Source organism: Polypterus senegalus, chromosome 14, assembly GCF_016835505.1.
Source record: "Polypterus senegalus isolate Bchr_013 chromosome 14, ASM1683550v1, whole genome shotgun sequence".
NCBI lineage: Eukaryota > Metazoa > Chordata > Cladistia > Polypteriformes > Polypteridae > Polypterus > Polypterus senegalus.
Genome location: NC_053167.1, coordinates 41384235 through 41405818, shown reverse-complemented (window position 1 = coordinate 41405818; position 21584 = coordinate 41384235). Strand labels below are relative to the sequence as shown.

At 35.4% G+C, this 21584-nt stretch overlaps 1 protein-coding gene across 1 annotated transcript; it reads left to right on the top strand.

Annotated features, from left to right (window-relative positions):
• The first annotated feature begins 272 nt into the window (after window positions 1-272).
• Window positions 273-21111, top strand: oprl1 (opiate receptor-like 1). Its single transcript, XM_039735889.1, has 4 exons — window positions 273-742; window positions 1145-1371; window positions 17714-18069; window positions 19599-21111. The coding sequence occupies exons 2-4, from the start codon at window positions 1160-1162 to the stop codon at window positions 20120-20122; spliced, it is 1092 nt and encodes a 363-aa protein (XP_039591823.1). The 5' UTR covers window positions 273-742; window positions 1145-1159; the 3' UTR covers window positions 20123-21111.
• The last annotated feature ends 473 nt before the right edge of the window (window positions 21112-21584 follow it).

The following is a 21584-nucleotide window of genomic DNA, read 5'->3' as shown; positions in this document are numbered from 1 at the left end:
TTCTTCTTTCCGTCGTTCATGCCCACGTCAAATGATTTGCCAACATGGGAGTTATTTTAATACCTGCTTCTGGAGCGGTTCATCCTACAAAGTTTTGCAAGTTTAACAGAATGTGTGCTAAACCGTTGACAGTTGTCTACAGTTGGAAAAAAACATTTCCAACTAGAGACATTCATCGAAAAAAAAAAATCATACTATACATAAACATAGGCTATAAAACATAAAAGCAAGATCTATTTCTTTATGAGGCAATCTTGGCGACCGAAGAAAGCAAACCAGAGCCAAAGCAACAGGCAGAGGAGCATCTTTTTGTAGCGTGCGCGACTGTAAAGTGTCTGCGTGCAAACATATTTTAATATGGAGTCCGTTATACCAATGTGCCAGTTGTGCGAGTCTAATCACATTTGGACTGCAGACGTAAAAAAAAGTAAACAAATAAAAAAAATCACAGGCTTGTCTAAGGAGACATCATCTGCAGAAAACTGTCCAACAGCCAGCAACCATCTACTCCTCCCCCTCTGGTAAGGGGGAAAATGTTTCGCTCCTTATAGTGGTCCACAATAACCTGCGCAGACCGTGAACCTGACAAAAAAACGCGACATACGTGCACTTAAAAGAAAAAAAAAGAGAAAGAGAGAGGGAGAGCTACAAAAATCACTCGAATTGAGACGTACGGAAGAAAAAAAAACTAATTTCATAGGACATCTTGACAGAAGGCGTTATTGGGAGTGGAACGGCACTGGTATGTAATAGTCAGGTTACTGATTCCTTATCGTATGAAGATGTATTAGGAAAGGCACGTATAGGTTTCTGATATTTTAAACTGTATATTTTTTATGCACATATTACGTATAATTGTGTGTATGTGTCTGTGTATTTCTTGAATGTATATTTAAATGCAAGCAGCCTGCTTGATCTGTATGCTATTTTTTAACATGATTTGTATTTAAAATATTTCACATCGGTAATTATTTGCATTTAAATCAATGCACTTACGGCAGGTATTATTTAATCTTCATTTTAATACAATACGATCCCCTGTTGCAGGAGAAAATTGCATTAATAAAAATAATATGAATAGGGTCGCCCCTTTCTCTCTTGCACCTCTCTTAAATCTTTCTAAATGTGCTTTTTCCTTAACCAGGTTGTCCCGTGAACGATGGATTTTCCAAACATTCCATTCGGTTTCAAAGACCCGATCCTTAACCGATTACTAAATGATTCCTCGTTTCATTTTAATATGAGTGGTTACAACTTCACCACTGAGGGACCGTTGCCCATTGGCATCAGGATTACCATTGTTGTGGTTTATATGATCGTGTGTGTAGTCGGACTTGTTGGAAACTGTCTTGTTATGTACGTCATTATCAGGTAAGGTGGCCAGTAATATTTTGTTTATTGTTTTTTTAATTTATATGATTACACGAAGTTAACAAATATTGCTTTCAATATAGCAACCGTATAGTTGTGTTTATTTACATAAGAGCTCTTGCACCCTCTCTTGGAGAGAAGGAGTAATGACAATTAGTGGAGAACAGAAAATGTTTAACAATAAATAGTGCAAGTGCTATCTAGTTTTATTTCTTTGTAGATGTACATATATTCCGTGTATAGTTTCATATCATAGCATCCTGGAGAGGATTAAGCGAGTTTGAGAATTTGATGCTAAGTTACTCTATGTTAAAACATGGTCAATTACCAGCTGAAGGGAACTATAATGGCACAATGGCGTTTTCAGTAAGTAGCAACATCTGAATACCTAAGCACTAAAGATCTATCAAAACGTTGAAAAATTTAATGTTTCATCTGCTAAACAATACATAGTAAGTTTTACACATTTAGAAAGTAGAAAACCACGGTGCTTTCTAGCATCGACCAATTTCCCATCCAGAAACCATTTCATTTTGCTAAATCACACAACTTAGTTTTGCATCGTATACAAATTTAAACGTGTAAAGCATTTTACTAACGAACGCTTTAAAGACGTGTATTTTATGATATCATTTAACACAGAGAAGTATGTAAATGTTTCTTCTTCAACCTTTTAATTTTCTTACTTGTTAACTTGCTTTTCCTGCTAAAAAACGAAAAGAAGTACACTCTTAAAAAGAAAGGTGACAAGTAGATTCTTCACAGCTACATGGAATGTCCAGAAAGATCCTTTATTTATTTCAGTCCATAACAGGATGTAAAAATAACCATGGAACATATGATAAGAGGTTTGTCAGACCTTTGGTTCTTGATTTTAAAAGAATAATACAGGCTTAAGGAGGTTTTCTTGATGTGTTAGTGTCCTGCTCGGTTGCCTTCTATACATTAAAGAGTTCTGTTTAATCCACATATCAGGAACATTTTCAAAGCCCCGCAAAAAATGGTTGAACCACTGATAAATCTTCTTTTATAAGAAACCTTTTTTATGCACAATGTTTTAACAGTTCACATTGCAGATAGATAACTATGTAATTGGAGCACTGGCAGGTTTAATGACTTCCTTAAGTTGACAAAATGGGTTAGTGGTATGTACTGAACCAGCAACCAATGATTTATAGATGTTTACATCAGTGCACCATGCTTAAATGAAGGTTATTCTGGTTTCTTTTCCTCCCTGCAATCAATCAATCAATCAATCAACATTTATTTATATAGCACATATTCATACAAAAAAAATGTAGCTCAAAGTGCTTTACAAAATGAATAGAAAAATAGAAGACACAATAAAAAATAAACATAAGTCAACATTAATTAACATAGAATAAGAGTATGGTCCGATGTCCAGGGTGGACAGAAAAAAACAAAAAAAAAACCTCCAAAGGCTGGAGAAAAAAATAAAATCTGTAGGGGTTCCAGACCAAGAGACCGCCCAGTCCCCTCTGGGCAATCTACCTAACATAAGTCAAACAGTCCTCTTTGTATTTAGGGTTTTCATGGAAGGACCTGATGATGATGGTCACGTAGACTTCTGGCTTTCAGTCCATCAATGTTGGTGCATCATGATGCTTTGAGTAGGTGGTGGTGGCGCAGGCTGCCACCACAAAGAAACCGGAAAAAGAAACAGAAGAGAGAGTAACTGATCCTTTATCCAAGATCACCTTTAGATCTAACTTTTAGAACATAGACTCAATTTTGTATTAACAGGTGTGTTTAAATGAAGTTCCCAAATTTTTTTGTAGGTCAATGGTAGGTACACAAAGTCTCAAAAATACTAATGTCATTTTGCAGCCCTGAGACTACTGCACCCTGACCCTTTTTTCATGACCAGGCATCTCAGGATATTTCCTAGCTATTTTCTGACTACTGTAGAAAGTGGAGGTTCCATCTATGCTAGGTGACATACCGTATTTTTGATGACATAGTCTGCACAGGTGAAAATATGCTAACCTCTTAGCGGACCTCTAGGACCACTCACTTGTAGGATAAGGCACCTTACAGATTACCTTTAACAAAACTCTACCAAATGCGGATTCCTTTTTCTCTTTCATTTCCATGTCATTTACCAACCAGGAGTCATCTCTGACATTAGAAAACTGTCAATGTATAGTGTCAAAAAACACATCTGCAGATGATTATTCATAACACGTCATATTTACAGAGTTTGTTTATTTTTCTGTTCATTTCTACATAATTTAGGTTGCTTGCAGTTTTTATTTTTACAAACATGAACATCATGTTACATTTTCAATCAGCAGGTAGCGTCAGGAACAAATTGTCAATGTGATGGTGTGTTTGCTCCTGTTTCACTAACTTGTATTGATGATTTGTTTGTTGTCAGGTGCACCTATTGTATGAGTAATAGAAGAAAAATTACATTCTGAAATAAATACCCCTAAGGTCAATTTAACAGTAACTTAATTGAAGTGACACAAAATGTTTCTGTTTTACAATATAGTTTATAAATGCGTCACTGCTTTTTAATGTGTGTGAGATAGCCCAAGGAGAACTGAACTTCCCTAACACATACCATGAAGAATAATTTGTACAAAATTGATGCACTGGGGCTGTGTTGTTTAGTTTGGCCAGAGTAACAGACATGACAGCATCAGTGGGTGTTTTTTGCATTATATGAAAGCGCATCTAAAAATACAATGGTATTGGATTGAATTTTTGATTTCCACGCTAATGCTCCACATACTCCAGACCACCTATTTATAAATTTGTTAATCATAGTATCTGATGCTGCACTGCATAGAAGTTGTCCTTTTTAATGACTATGAGCTTACTGTGCATATTAAATTCTTATATCTTTGTCAAACACAGTCATTAGGAAAAAAAGTACCTTTTGCATTAATAACTCCTTCACACAGTTTGTTTCCTATTTGGTTTTTCAGCTACATACTGTACATTTAAAATGTAGTAGCTGTCTCGGATATCAGTAGTATTTATATTTTTCATAATTTTTTTTATAATGTACTTATTTAAGGCTACTCTTCGAAGATTGATTCAATGTTATAAGCATGTGGGCCCACAACTAGGTTGACTACACAGACTTCCTATGCGATATTACAATATCTCTAAAATTCTGATACTCATTGAGAAACCTGTTTATTCCAACACTCCATTCTGTGTATATTTAGTATGTGTCCTTCTGCAGTAATTTTTTCAGTGAATATTACATTGCTCCTATTGTGTAAAAAATTCTGCTGTAAGCACCAGGCAGGATTATCCAGCAACCTGCCCAGAAGAAAAATGGGACCCTTCCTAAGAAGGGAACTATAATAGAAGGACAGAGATGAACTGGCACTCTGACCAGAATGGGTGTAGGACCCTTACCCAGGTGGGAGGGCAAAACGAACAGGCAATGGGGGAAGACTCCTAATTCAGAATTTGTGTATCCTTTATCTGGTAGATGTCAGCATCTCAGGACCTCAGTAACCATATGGGGACCCGCAGGGCATGATGGGGGTTGCAGTTGCTGTGAGTCAGCCCTGCTGGGTCCCATGTGTGTTGCCAATTGGTTTTGCAGGGCATCAAGATTTAAGTTTTTCATTGTTTCTGCGTGACCAAAAGTGCTTCCATTAGGCTATTTCTTGGCACTGGAAGTACTCCTGTCCAACATATAAAGAAGCCATCTAGCCTCCTCCAGTCGAGTCAGAGTTTGGAGGAAGGAAGGCAACACTTGCTGGAGAGGGGTGGACAGGCAGATAGAGAGAGAGAGAGAAAAGAGAAGGACGGAAGGAAGGAAGAATAATTTAATCATAGTTGTGCTTGTGCAGCTTTAGAAGACTCCTTTGTGAGGTATTTGATAATAAAAACCTGTGCTTTGAACCCATGAGTGTATTTGTGTTGGTTGTGTCCAGGGTTTGGGGCTAGGTGGCACCCCCATTCCATCAAACTGCCTACGTCTGTATGTGTAGCCCAGTGTGTAGGCCCATTCAGATCATGTGTTAAAGACACACCCTCTTTTGTGTTTTAAACACATTATTTTTAATTTACTTGTATTTGCCAACTCTACAGGTTCTATTATATGGTCAAATTAAACTGTTACTTTATTTCAATGTATTATTATTTGAAATTGCTAAATCCTTCACTATTTAAAGTCAAAGCCTAGTACAGCATTATCAGGAAAACCAGAATACCTTCAGAAATAACTCACAAAGATTTGAGGTCAAATATGAACCACATCTCTGGAGCTGGGAAGCAGAAGTGCTGACCACAACAATAAACTTTACTCTCGTTCTGCTGTGTATAGCACTGTAATGATCAGCTTTATAAAGCATGATATGTAGTACATGCAAAGTATGCATAACATTATTTACTAATTTTCTACTACTTCTACTATTTTCTAATAAACATTGCAACTCATCGTGCTGTATATTTACAACATTTTATCTTTAATTATTACTGATGTATTTAAAACCTATACCTACAGCTATTGTAAAATGCAGAGACTTCATGATAATAATCTGATAACACTAACATTATTTAATTAGTAAAATACTTTATATTATATCCAAATATTTTGCCGTGATAAAAGAGATGAATAGGCTAGCAAATAAGAAGCTTTGTTCGATTGAAATAAACCTCATTAAAAGTCAGACTCTTTATTGTTTTGGTTTGTATTCATACTTTATTTCTTTGGATCCAGCACTATGAAAAAATCTAGTAATTCAGACATTGCTATTTTTTTTAATTCCTCTTGAAATTGTACTGCTAGTTTAATTTTATACACAGGTCCATGACATTTCAAAATCATTTGAAAAGCATTTACATAACTGTCATGGTGTTAGTGTTATTTACACCACTTAATGAAATGTATTCAAGCCATTCAACTACAGTGATTATTACAGTATGATAGCTCTCTATCAAGAGCAAAGAATTAGAGAAAACTGTCATTAAGAGAAAGTGTGAATGAAAAACTAGCATTACTGTGACATGTACCTAAAAATGATAGTGGATATCACAAGCCCACACACTGTTATTGAACTTTAAGCTTTTGTTAAAATAAATGCTAACATCAAGCCAAAACATGTTAAACTTTTTTTTTATCTGTAATAGTTCCTGCAACCAACACAATTTAGATAAAAACCAAGTAAACGTTTTTATGACAAATAAATAAAAGTAACTAAGCACACCTTTTTTTAACAGGGGTTGTATCCATGTTGCAATGTAAGCAATAACATTGTAAGTCATATGTAAAGGGCCATCCCATGACTTCATTTGAAAGTATTCTGAATTGCTGTAAATAAAATCAACTCATCTAGCTTTCATATAAAACTTTAAAGACAGGCAAATCACAATAATTCTAATATTTAAAGATATGGTTTCTGATGACTAGAACTGAAAGAGATCTTACCAAAGCTTGACAGCAGGAATGACTAAGCCAAGGAAATGAAATTGTGACATCTGAGCTTTATGTCATGTAGATAGATAGATAGATAGATAGATAGATAGATAGATAGATAGATAGATAGATAGATAGATAGATAGATAGATAGATAGATAGATAGATAGTTTGTCCCCAGGGGGAAATAAATAAATAAATACACACACTTTAATCTGAACACACAGCAGAATGTACACAGATGTTTTGCTGTTGGTATAAAGTAGAATTTCTTAACGCACTTCTGCTGAATAATTTGTTTTACAGAAAGTACTCAGAAATCATCAAATAAAAACTTGCTTCTCCAGGAACTACAACTCAAGATATGACTTGAGTAAAGTATCAGTCAGTTGCATATTTGTATTGAACACATACTGCTGTTCAGCATTTTTTTTTGAACAAAAGGTGAATGTTGTTCAGGGAATCAGAATAATTATTGAATAATAATCATATAATTTCCAAGTTTGCATAAGCACTTCTCTTAAAGATTGCATGAGCCTGAGCAGATTTCTGTTCTAAATTGATCCAAATGAGATACTGATGTTGCCTGCATTAAAGACTCCTCCTTTGGGGAAAGACTTCATTTATACAGGGATTTCGGGTCCTCGTACAGTGTGATCGCTTTCCTTTGGGTTGTGGACTGTCCATGGTTTACTCTGAAAAAACATTTAACTTTAACTGAATCATTCAAACTCTCAAGCTGAATGGGTGAAATATTAATAACTTAAGGATAAGTTTGGTATTTTTCAAACCAAAGTTATTATATACACTCTCGCACATGGGAAACCCCAAAACTGAAAATGTAAAATGGAATCTGTTATCCTTGTTGGTTTTCTCCATGAAAGTTTTAGACCTTTAAGACTTAAAAGATACAATGGGTATTTTTCAAGTCTAGCTATTTCTTCAAAAACACGGATATGCATTTGCCATACGTAATTGTATTCTAAAGTTAATTACTTGCTGTAAATCAAAAAATATACCTTACCCGCACTGGCTTTTTATGTTGCAATGGAGGCATGGAGGAAAAGCTTAAACACTTACCAAATATGCCAGTTTTTCAAGTCAAGACAGTTGTCAAGTAGCAATCTGTGACTTGTGTTTACACACACATTGTAAAATAGTTTATACATTACATGTCATTTTTGAAACACAAAATACCAATATGAGATTGAGCCATTTTAAAAGAAGATCAGCTGTTTTGATTTACTTTTGCATTTATGTGAGAATTCACACAAGTAAATAGGAAATGTATCCTTACCTCGAGAATAATATTACCAAGAATATGTGATAAAATGATTATTTCTGGATCCCTTTCATGGTCACAGACATGCTTCAGAAACACAAAAGATGCACAGAAATACTTGACAACTGTCTTGACTTCAAAAATTGATATATTTGGTCAGTTTTTAAGCTTTTCCTTTGTGCTCCAATCCTTAATTGTAAAATGCCTGAGTTGAGAAGATATTATGTATTTATAGAAAGTGCTTAACTTTAGAACATAATTTCATATGACACACAAATATATACCACGTTGGTAAAGAAATAACTTAGACTTGAAATATATTCAATGTATCCTTTAAGTCTGAAAGGTTTAAAACTTTCATGGAGAAAACCAACAAGGATAGCAATTTTGGGTTTCCCCAGGTGCATGAGTGTACTCTTGAGATTCTGAAAAACTAACACAAAGTTAGTTAGCAGAGTGAATCATATCAGATTTGGGTATGTATTTTAAATGTAATTGAATAACCTCCTCAAGTGAAAGTAAATTTTAAATGGATGGTATAGCCAAAAAATATTTCTAAAAATGCAACATGTGTTCCCCTAAAGAGCGAAACCCTGGCCTCAAATGTTAAGATGACTGATTACAGAAAGATTTATTTGAGTAGTGTCAAATAACACATGCAACTCAGCTAAAAAGCTTTCAAGTGACTCCATGTTGGGTAATAGGTACCCAAGGTCACAACTATTAAATTCAAAGGTCTCCCAAGCAACAGACTTAAATGAAAGAAATCCAAGCAATGTAAGGAGAGAAAGTAACAAAAAGTAAAGTAAAAACCCGCTGACTATGTGTCAAGAAAAAAAAATCCTGCAGATGCCCTATTAAATTATTAGCAGCAGGTTATAGTTGGTTCTGATGCTTCTGGCAGCGTGTACAGAAAGGAGGCTGCGGACTCAGGCCCTGAGGCTGAATCAAGCTGTTGATTATACGTGCCTGACCTCTCAAGACCACTGATCTTAAGCTACATATGATTCAATATCTTACCAGTCACTGAATCTTTCATGGTACCATGTACTGTGTAGTTATTAACATGATACAGCTGGTGCTGAAGTAAAATATATATTTTATTTTTGGGGTCTAAAGACAGTCCACGTGATGTCTTAGTGTAAAGCACTATTTTGTGCATATTTTGTATTAAACATGTTATAGAAATTAAAGTTGTTTTTGTTTTGGTGAAATCAGCAACAGGGAGATTAAAGTTAGATGAGAGGACATGGGGAAAAAAATGCCTTAATACCTAAAGCCTAATACTAGAAAAATGACTTCAGAAATGAAGGTCTCAAGGGTGAGTTTGAAAACAGGTTGCTTTGATCACCTTCAACTATATGGCCAAACATGAGCGCCTGCCTAACCAAATAGCTCCTAATGAACACAAGCAAACACAAAAGTGCTGTTGGAAGGAAACAAATATAAAAGTAGATGTAAAGGTACCAAAAACAATTCAAAATTCAACACATACTCTTCAAAACCAGAAACAAATAAAGCTGATGTCTAAAAAAGTAGAGTGGAAGAGTTGAGCAGTTACTGAATCCCGAAGAACTTGGGTGTGCTTTACGAAACTGACGTATTGGGTAATATTGAAAAACATATCAAGGCATTATGACAATTTATTGAAATTTCTTAATATTATATTTACCATATTACTTTTGAAATGATAATTATAATAGTTTTGAAATTCACACTATCCTGATATGTTGAATTAAATGATTTATTACTCTGGGCAATGTAATTTTACAACTGTGCTGCACTCTGAAGCCAGAATGCAATTCTTCTATCGGGTTAAATTCTTTGAAAAGAAAACATAATTTGGAAATTACCTAAGAACTTAGAAAAACTTGAGGTCTTACTGCTTTTATTCATTACCAATAAACTAGAACTTTCTTTGGAATATTTCAATGTGAATTTTGCCCAGATTTAAACAGCATTAACCTAAGTTCTGTTCTTATATTCTCAAACAAGGAAATGCTTCAAATATTATACTTCTAGATGTATGCATACCTTTTCACATGATATGACAATTTGTTCTCTTAAAAGGGCCTAAAATTATGTTGAACTCCCAATTTTTCATGTAGAAAGTGTTTAACGGCATAGCCATCAGGATCAAACAACTGTATTGTATATGCTTATTGCAGCAAAATTCACATCTCTAATCATAATCTGTTATCATGTACTGTATCTCTTTAGTTGGGAGCAGACACTGATCCAAAAACACATCAAATTCTAAATTATCTTCTAACATGGAACGATTAAGCAAATGTAACTTCATTCTTTATCTTGTCCAATGGCAGTTTTTCACACCAACTTTTCACTTTTCTTTTCCTGTCCTCTTGCTTTATGAAACCATCCCCTCATCATTCAGTGGGTTATATGGCTAAAATAGTGTAATTAATATTTTTTTTAACATGGAATTTTTTTTCTATTTGTGCAGGGATTGCTGACATGTCTAATCTCTAACTCTTATAAAACCTTATGGTAACTCAGATATTTTGTGAAAAGATGATAGAAAAGTAATTATATCTTTATTTAGTCAAAAAAGAAGTCATGGTTGGGTAGAAATTCAGTACAAAGGAATACTAAAATTTCCATGATTCAAGGCCTTGATTTTTTACTTTTACTGAATCCATTCTATATTTGAGGGCTATGTTTGTCACACATTTATCATTGAGTCTTCACATCTTATATATACTCAGTTTCTTTAAATTACTGTTCTTTTTACTCTACTGTTAATTTAAAAATTACACAGTAAGTTTATCAGACAAACATTATTCCTAATTATTATTTTTTTATCAAAAATGTTCTACTAAGAGAAATTATGTTCCAGAATCTGGCACTTACCATAAATTTAAAAAAATATCTTGCCCACAAAGGGCACAGGTACACCAGGAAAACAAAAACCTTAAAACATATCAAATAAATGCATTTTCAAGCATCAAATGTTTCTATTTAAGAAAATATACCTTTCACATATATAATGCATCATTGTGATAATGAAAAGAAGCTAGAAATGTATTCCATTTTCCTTTTCTGCTCACAGTGTACATTGTGGGTCGAGTTATGAGGACCCAACAAGCCCCCAATACGAAGACATATTCTGTTAATAATGCCACTTTTGCCTCTGTAATATTATTTTTCCAACAGTAATGTTCTGCCATGTCTTGTAATAACAGATAGATGTGCGCTTATACCATGATTCTTTTTTCCTAATCACATTTTGCTCATTATATTCCGAGTTGTTGTTTTACAAAGTATACAGAGAGAAATTCATATTGAGTGGCAACATAGTGAAAAGAGCACATGAGAGTTTTATTAGACTTTGTACAAATAACAATCAATCCGTAAATACATAGAGAGAACATGCAAAACTCATGGAGACCCTGGCACTGTAAGGCAGAAATAACAACCGAGGGCTGAGGGGTCAAATAAGCTTCCACATAGTGAAAGAATTTTAGTAATCATAAGTGTGCCTTTTTCAGTTATTATTGCCTTGTTATTCTCAGAACAGAGACAGCAATTTACACCGGACACCAGAATTCAGTGTCCATAATAGCATTTGCTAATGACTTTATGAGGTGAATCCCCACTCCCGGTCATGTAAGATGCAGTGGAAGGAGACAAGTGGCACAGCAAATTACACAATCTCCTTTTAAAATGGTGGGATCTTAGAACAATTATTTGCTTTTTGCTTATATTTTGTTAAAATATGGATATGCTGTTTTGCTATATGCGTGCAATCTCAAGATGTGGATCAATACAGTAATATATGGTAAGATTTATGATAAGCTGTGATGGGCTGGCACCCTGCCTGGAGATTGTTTCCTGCCTTGCGCCCCGTGTTGGCTGGGATTGGCTCCGGCAGACCCCCGTGACCCTGTGGTTAGGATATAGCAGGTTGGATAATGGATGGATGGATTTATGATAAGCCAAATTATCGTTTAGCAATATCTCTAAATATTTCAAGATATCTTTAAATATTTCCAGATATATTAAACTCATTTTAAGATATCTGTTAAATATTTGAAGATATCTGGAAACGATTTAAAGATATCTTGAAATTCATCTCTAATTAAGCTATCTTTAACGCACTTCAAGGTATCTGTAAATGATTTACGGATATCTTGAAAAGATTTGGAGAATTATTTAAATGAATACTTGTGGCACTTAAAGAGATCTCTAAATGATTTAAATATTGGAGCGTTTATTTAAAGATATCTGTAAATTATTTAAAGATATCTTTAAGTACACAAGTGCTCATTTAAAGATATCTGTAATTCATTTCAAAATATTTGTAATTCATTTAAATACACTGGAAGTCATTTAAAGATATCATTAAATCATTTAAAGATATGTGTATTTCATTTAAATATATGGAGCTTGATTGGCATTTGACATAGAATGCCAGAATTGGCAAGTCCATCATTGGCACCCTGTGGTTTTCACAGATGTGAGCAGGTTCACCCTGAGCATATGTGACAGGCATGAAAGGGTCTGGAGAAGCAAATGAGAAAATTTGGCTGTAACATCGGTTTGGTGATGGGTCAGTGATGGTCTGGTGAGGCATATCTATGTAGGGACGCCCAGACCTCTACAGGCTAAACAACGGCACTTTGACTCCCATTAGGTATCGAGATGAAATCCTTGGACCCTTTGTCAGGCCCTATGCTGGTGCAGTCCTGGATTCCTCCTGGTGCATGACAATGCCTGGCCTCATGTGGCGAGGGTATGCAGGCAGTTCCTTCAGGAGGAAGGATGAGGATGAAGGCCATTGACTGGCCCCCACGCTCGCCTGAGCTAAATGCAATAGAACACCTCTGGGACATTATGTTTCGGTCCATCCACCAGGTTGCACTTCAGACTGTTCAGGAGCTCATTGTGAGTTATAGCAAGTTCAGATATTATGATATTTGGGTACTGCAGAGAACCAGCTTATACCTCCTATTTCAGATGATTTTTTAATGCTAGACAAGTTTCATCAGACTGAGTGGAAAAGCAGGAGGGGGACTGGAGACTTTTGAGAATGTGCAATGTTGAAAAAGGTAGAACAGTATAATTAAAACTAAAATGTGCAAGCAAGACACTGAAACGCCAAATGAATTTGTCACTGTCTATTTGGCATGTTCCATTCATGGAAACTACAACCTGGACCTGATCTACAGTATTCAAATATTAATGACTTCATATATAACCCTGTGATATAATCTGAGCAGGTCTGATCCCATCCAACTGCTACATACTGTATAAGCCTGTTATTGACAGCTGAAGCTCTCTGTTATCCAAGCTAGAAGTTTTTATGTGTGTTTAGGGAAATATTGTTTGTTTTTCCTTTAGTTTTGGCTCCTGTAAAATTTTAATATCTTCTTGGGGACAAATAAAGTATAATCTAATAGTTAAGAGAGAGGAGAAGTATGTGGTAGCAGCATTGTCTCCAGGTTGCAGTCAGTCAAAAGTCAGGATGAGCATGTGCCATGACGTTGGATACCAAAAGTATTGAGCTGAATGGAATTTACAAAACAGTTCATGCAGATGATAGACAGACAGATGGTAAGAGGAGTATGGTGAGAGACTTGCTTGTGTTACTGAAGATGTAGCATTTTAGCTGAGGCACTGTGATGGCTGTCAGGGTTTTACTGCTCTTCCTGAATATCTAGAGAAAGATAAAAAAAAGGCTGTCATCCCATTTAGTTGAAGCTGTAAGTGAAACAGAGAGGCCATTAGCTTTCACAACGTGTTCAACTAGTGGGCCAGCACTGAAGAAAGGGTGCTATGATTGGGGCAGAACCTGGGAGGCTTATTATATTAGATTTAAGATGTTGTCACTGGCAAATGTATGAAGGCTGCAGCCTACTTCTGCTTTAGAGAGAAACCAACTGCCTGCTCTGACAATTTTCAAGGAAAATGAGCCACTAGTTATGAGTGTTTAGTGGTGTGGTGAAGCAGCACTACAACAGCTGGGGGAACAGGCTCAGAAATTCACTGAAAGCTCAGAAACGTTTGCAGCTGATGTCCTCTCTCTGGGCCATAGAGGCTACCAGAGACTGATGTCTACATGAAGATCTAGTTATGGAGGCTTTTATTAGGGGCCAGACTCCTTCAGCATTATGGCAGCAGGTTCAGTTTGCCAGACCAGCCATTTTAGAAAAAGCTGTGCAACAGGCACTGGAAGCAAATCAATTGCTGCTGGAAAAATACCCATCACATAGGGCAGCTAAACATAAGGAAGTGGTGCTTTCTGTTTTAACCCATTAGACTTGGACAGAGGGGGTAGGACCAGATCAAGTGGTTACATCAGCATCATTACCTCATTCAGGAAAATTCCAGCACTCAATTTGAAAGAACCCCCCAACCCACCAGAATCCATTCCTCATCCAGTGCTCTTGTGCTTATAGGAAAAAAATGAGAGGTTATGCCAGCACTGGGAATGAGCCAGGGCCTGTGTAGGTGGGGCAAAGCCATTCCTCAACCATTACACATGGATGCAGCACAGAGAAATAGACCCATGTGCCCATTGGCCTGTTAGGCAAAGGCACTTACAGTATTGTTATACTGTATACACACGTGGTTTGTGGGCACATCTGTGAAGCCCTAGTTGACATGGGTGCTACTGCCACCATAGTTCACCTAGATGTCCTGAGAGAAAGGGTGCAATGAAATATGACCAGTGTGGGGTTCAATACAGCCATTGGTGAAACAACACCCACGTTGGGGCAGACTACAGTGGATATAGTGGTCACAAGGCAAAGAAAGTCTTTTGCTGTAAGGGTGGCTTCTGTTAAGGATGCATTTTCTTTGCCTAGTGGGTGCCTGCCTTGACCTGAAAAAGGGGACTTTGAGTTTTGCGGAAGGACCAGCCCTTCTTTTGCTGGGCTATAACAATGTCCAAAATGTTGTTGTTGCCTGAGCAGTACAACCACATCCAAGCTACTGTCCTACATCCCTGTGTGACAGAGTCGTCTGATAAAGCAGAGCTGACCCTTTACCAGTAAAACCAGCTGTGGGTTCTGCTGTGGGAGTTTCAAGACCGCTTTGTACCCCTGCTGACAATGTAGAGGGGACCCACCTGGTTCAGCATGCTATAAAGGCAGGAAGGGTATACCATATTCAATAGCATCACCGCTGCATCTCACTGACTAGGCAGAAAGCGGCCAACAAGATACTGCTTATACTGCAGGAAGCAGGAATCATTGAGCCATGTGAGTCTATGTATGTTTCTCCAATTTTAATGGTACAAAAAAAAAATATATATAGTGGCTGGCGCTGGCTGGCTGTGTAGACCAAAACATCAGAAATCAGTAGGCAGCTGCTTTTAACCAGCTAACCAGGTTAACCAGTAAAATGGTCTGGCATGTGTCCTTCCTCTGTGAGTGGTAACAATACATTCTGTGAGCTTATTCTGATTAGCATTTTATAAAATTTACTATTAGTGTATTATACAAGTAATGCTTGTAACATTTTAAATAGTTCTGCGTTCATACTCTAAATGTGGAATTATATAAAGTTTTGTAATTTGTGTAGTCCTCTAAATCAATAATTAAAAAACATTAATGGTACTTTGTAAGTGTAACAATTTAGTATTTGTGTAAATCAATGTATTGGGATCAAAGATTTATTTTATATAAAAATGACATTACAATTTAGTATTTGTGTAAATCAATGTACTGGGATTAAAGATTTATTTCATATAAAAAAGGTATTTGCCACATATACAAGTAGAGGTAGCATGTGAGAATGTTCTTACATATACAGGAATACTTTTCTGTAGATCTTTGTGTTCTCATTTCTTTCCTGCAAGGTGGCAATTATACTCCCATCAAGCACTTCTTTCTGTCATATCTAAAAATAAGCACAGACACAAAAGTTACGATTGACTATTTGCAGCTACAAATATAAAAATATCTATTCTCAAGCAAAATCAATTTTTATAGTCTTGTGATAAGCTATGTGCTAAAAGATCAAAAATTGGCATTTACATTTATAGGCATTTTTGCATTTTAGAATACACTGTAGGTAATGATTTCCTATAGTTTTTTTATTTAAATCTTAGGAGTATTGAGCACAGAAACATTTAAATTAGGAACATAAACCTATTCTGCCAAAACTGGCATTGGGACAGAATCATTGCAGGACCCATATGAGGCCAATACAGAGCTGCCAATTAACCTAAAATGTAAGACAGAAAAAATGAATTTAGATAAAAAACACTATCACAGCCATTTGAAGAATATCTGAAGTCGATACAAATACTGACCAACAGAGGACTCAAAACTTGGGAGCTAGATTGGTACATTTGCACTCTTCATTTAAATTCTGCTTTATTCATCAAAAAGGCTGATAATCAAACTGTTCTTCCAGGTATGTTTCACAGAGCATTTTGATGGCTGCCTAAATCAGGGGTACTTAAACTGAGGACCCAAATAAGAAGACTGATACCATGCTGGTATCTAAGAAAAGGGGATTATAACCACAGTGACAGCAGGGCCATAAATAGACAAATAACAATGGTCATGATAATAATAAACAGAAAACAGTAAAAGTTTGTTTCATTTCAAGAATATTTCTCTCATGAATAGTTCTAAAAAAGATTGTCATTGTAACTGCTACACACTTCACATGTTTTCTAAAAAGATTTTTTCTTTTAAAATGTATACTGTAAATCACATTATTGTCTGTCTCTCTGAAGTAACTCTGTGCCATTAAACAGTTATTAGACTGTACACAATGACAGCACATACAGTAAATGGTCTGTGTAAGGAATGTACTGCTAATTTATTGCATTTTGTTTCAATTTGCTATTCATTTTTACTGCCATTTGCTATTATTTTTATCATTACTGTAGTGATGTCATTGTGCTGCCATTTTGTGTATTTGTTTCTATGGCCAAAACTATTTTAGAGTGCTTGGTTGCTATGATACTATATGATTGCTCATGTGATCCATGACATCAGATGGTTGTGCCCTTCACCTCAGACTATCCAAACTTTACTTGGTGAAGGCAAACCTTTAGGAGAGCATTGCTTGAGCAGTTGGCAAAAATACTTTTGGGGAAAGATTTTGGTGTTTACTTTGGGTTTGTACTTAAGATTTTGGTGATGAACATATGAAAAAATCTCTGTGTAACAAAGATTATGACAATAGTATTTTTTATGTTTTGACCCTAATGAAATTCTACAATTTTCACTGCCATTCACTTAAAAATTAATCTGATTAGAACCACTTCAAATGTGACCGTCTAGAAGCTAATCCATTCTTTTGATTACATACCTTTTGGGAAAGGAACTAATAAAAATGCTCAGTTAGGAGACTCTTGCTTTATCTACATAGACTGACTGATATTTTAAAGGACAGGTTCACAAACAAGACTATGAAAAAAGCATGAGCCTCTGAAAATCTTTAATTACTAATATACATTAATTCAGTTTTACATATTGTTATACTTAGTTTGAAACACACTGTATTTCCTTATCATGTTATTTTACAGTATATAGTATATCAGTATTATAAGATTTTGATTTTCTCCAAGAAGAATTGCAAAGCTTTTTTCAATAAAGAATACTACAATATTGTATTTGTGTTTGCTTCTATCTCTAACTACTGATTCTCTGTCTTTGTCATTCATTTGACAGATATACTAAGATGAAAACTGCAACCAACATATACATCTTTAATTTGGCTCTTGCAGATTCTCTGGTTCTTATGACCTTACCTTTTCAAGGCACTGATGTGTTCCTTGGCTTCTGGCCCTTTGGTAATATACTCTGCAAGATTGCAATCTCAATTGACTATTACAATATGTTTACAAGCACCTTCACGTTAACCATGATGAGTGTGGATCGTTATATTGCTGTTTGTCATCCAGTGAAAGCACTTGATATGCGAACCCCTCAGAAAGCTAAAGTGGTCAACATTTGCATTTGGGCATTGGCTTCTGCAATTGGCATACCAGCAATGGTGATGGGTGCTACAGAGACAGAATTAATTGGTAAGTACATAGAAATGACAGTATTAAACATTTCCACAACAAAAAATATGCAGTAGTTTTTTACTTATTTATTTAAATTATACATATCTTTCAAAGTTGTTCTTCAAGAATGTGATAAAGAATATTTTTTAAATTCAATTATTCATTCATTATTCATTTTATAATCCTGTTCACTCAAATACAGACTGTCAGGGAGCAAGCACCCCTTCTTGCAGCAATGAATACAAGGCCAGAATCAATCCTTGAAGTAACACTAGACCATCACAAAACACGCTGAATCATGCAGTACCAGATCAGTGTCAACAATCAACATACAGTATCATGAATATAACTTAGGAACTGGAGTTCCTAGACAATAATCCACATAAACATAAGCAAACATTTAAACTGCATAAAGATGGTGACCAAGCTAAAACTGAAACCCAGTATCCTGGAAATGGGAGACAGCATCATGAAGCAGTTCACTACCTTGTTTCCACAGACAAGTAAGGTTTTGTTTTCCATGCAGTATAGAAAATAGAATAAAAAAAGGTTTATGCTTTTATGGTGGAAACACAGGATATTTTAAAAACTGTGTAGAAACAGCTTCTTAGAATATTGCTGGTGAGTGACATCATATATATATGTATGTGTATATTATATATATATATATATATATATATATATATATATATATATATATATATATATATATATATATATATATATATATAGTCGAATAGTTTTACTGTCAAATAATGCAAAGAGTACGCGAAACGTGTTTCGCCCTAATTCTGGGCTCATCAGGCGTACACACTCACTGCACCCCTCTTGGGGAATCGAACCTTGGGTGTCAGTGCTAGAGACGAAGCCTCTTGCGTTGTGTCATGGCGTGTGGTTCGTTTATTTGACAGTATGTAGATCGGGGTAGTTACATTCATGGCATTCGTAGTCTGAATCACAATCTGATTGTATGGGTGGTTACCTACCAGGTAACGTTTGTGGTTGGTCTGCAAGCCTGCAAACATCCGCCACGGTGCCTTCTTTCAGTTGCGAGAAGCAGATCATAGAATGGTTGAATAGTTTTACTGTCAAATAATGTAAAGGGTACGCGACACATGTTTCGCCCTAATTGTGGGCTCATCAGGTGTACACACTCATATATATGTACAGTATATAGAAGCAAAGGTCTGTGATACATGTATACCTAGTTTAACATTGACGTAAGACTGGCATTGACATATGATGTTTCATTCCCCTTTGTAATCCAGGTTCAACAATAAAAATCTTTTATATAGAGAGCAGAATTACTTTAGCACCTATTCAATAAAGTTTTCAAGTCTTGCTTTAAAACTTTTAAACCTTTAGGATAATATTTTTTTAATTTTAAGTGGAAAAATGGATGGATGGATGGATGGAATACTTTTTTCTGTCCACTGAGGTATCTTTTTTAGCTTTCTTTTTTATACTGTAATATTCCTATAGTGGAACTCCTTCATCAGACTAGATTCATTTGCAAATTTTAAAAATGTCTATTTGTTTCTCCACAGACATTGAGTGCATAATTGTTCTTCCGCATCCTCGCAGCTACTGGGATCCAGTGTTTGGCACCTGTGTCTTTTTGTTTTCCTTCATTATTCCAGTGGCTATCATTACAGTCTGTTACAGCCTGATGGTGAAACGTTTAAAAAATGTCAGAGTGCTTTCTGGTTCAAAGGAAAAGGATCGGAATCTACGTAGAATTACTCGGATGGTTCTAGTGGTGGTAGCGGTGTTTGTGGTTTGTTGGACACCAATTCAAATCATGGTGTTGGTTCAGGCCTTGGGTTGCACCCTTGACAATGGAGTCACAGTGGCACTGATGCACTTCTGCATTGCTCTGGGATATGTCAACAGTAGTCTTAACCCAGTTTTATATGCATTCCTAGATGAAAATTTCAAACGATGCTTTAAAGAATTTTGCTACCCTTCAACTTTCAGAACAGAGCTACAACAGTCGAACAGAATGCGTAGTATTGCCAAAGAAGTGGCTTACAACTGCAAGAACACCGATGGGACTAGCAATCCAACATGACTAGGCGTGGAATTACCTCTTGTTAACACTAATCAACCAAAACCAGGCAGTTCACATGTTGAGCTTACCCAGATAACAGCTCTTTGAACAAAATACTACTCATCTCTATTCCTGTAAATCTAGTACTGTATATACAATGACAACAAAATCATCATTAAGTGCCAGAGACATAGTGCAAACAAGCAGAACACCCTTCAGTAAACAGTGTACGATCTTAAACTGTTTAGGCAGTCAGTACTGTATATATGAAAATGTACATGTGAAACAAAATACTCAAAACAAAATCTTTATTGTAAATGTATGTTTTCCTCTATAAAAAGTGTATTTATGAAGATAATGTATTACAATTAGACTCAAAATTCAGATCTGTATTTTACTGTGTTTTATTATTGAAGAAAAATTATTTTGTAAAATCCAGTTAAGAGTGTTTAATAAGACATTGAATCACTATTGTTCTTAAATTGTACTTGGAAGAATATTATAAGAGTAAAGTGTGCCTCAAAAAATTGGTAATCACTGCATTTTTAAAAATCTGATTCCTGCATGTTGATTCATGTCTTATAAAAGCTTAGCTTTTTGAATGTTGCTACACTTGCCTAAGCTGAAAATGCTTTATAGAAAATGTAATCGTGTTACAAACTTCCAAGCTTAAGAAAATGTTGCTAAGATGTTATGAAATGCATTCAGTATTTATGTGCTATTACTAGTTAATATGAAACAGAAGCAGAAATTTTGTCAAGATGATACTGTCAATTTGTTTGACAAATTAAAGTCGAGCCCTGCAAAAAATAGTTTGCCAAGGATTTTAGTGCCTTCAGCTTGATTTATTATTCTTCATACTGTGGGTGTCTGTATGTGCACATTAATTCTTGATATATCAAGAAAACTTCATTAATTAAGAGAAACTGCACAAAAACAACTAAGGCATCCAAGGCAGCATTGTTTTGAGTATCAATTTTTTTTTTATTTAATAAAGACAATTGTGTGTTTATTGTGAGTGAATATGTTTTATTTTTCTGTGAAATTTAGTTATACAGACTAAAAATTAATATTATTAAATAAAGGATGGGGGTAGACAATTAGAAGAAACAAATGAGAAATGTATCATTAACAGAACTGGAGCAATACTAAGTCATCAAATTATTAATTTAAACCATAAAAAAGTAAACTGAGCGATCCATCCATTCATCAGAATTCTTAACTATCTGAACATAGAAATAGAGTCATGGGGACTAGAGGCTATGATGGTAGTATCAGATATTTCATTCAGGTTGTTTTCTGGCCTTGAAATCCATCTAACTGAAGTACTTACTATGTAGCTACCTTTGAAGTTGGATGAAATGGGCATACTCTGACTGTCATTGAGACCCATCGGATCTCCTAGGATGAAGCAAAAAAACCATAAGGATCTACTTAAGCACATTTATGTTTAGTTGAATGTCCAGTGGGACTAGGCAGTCAT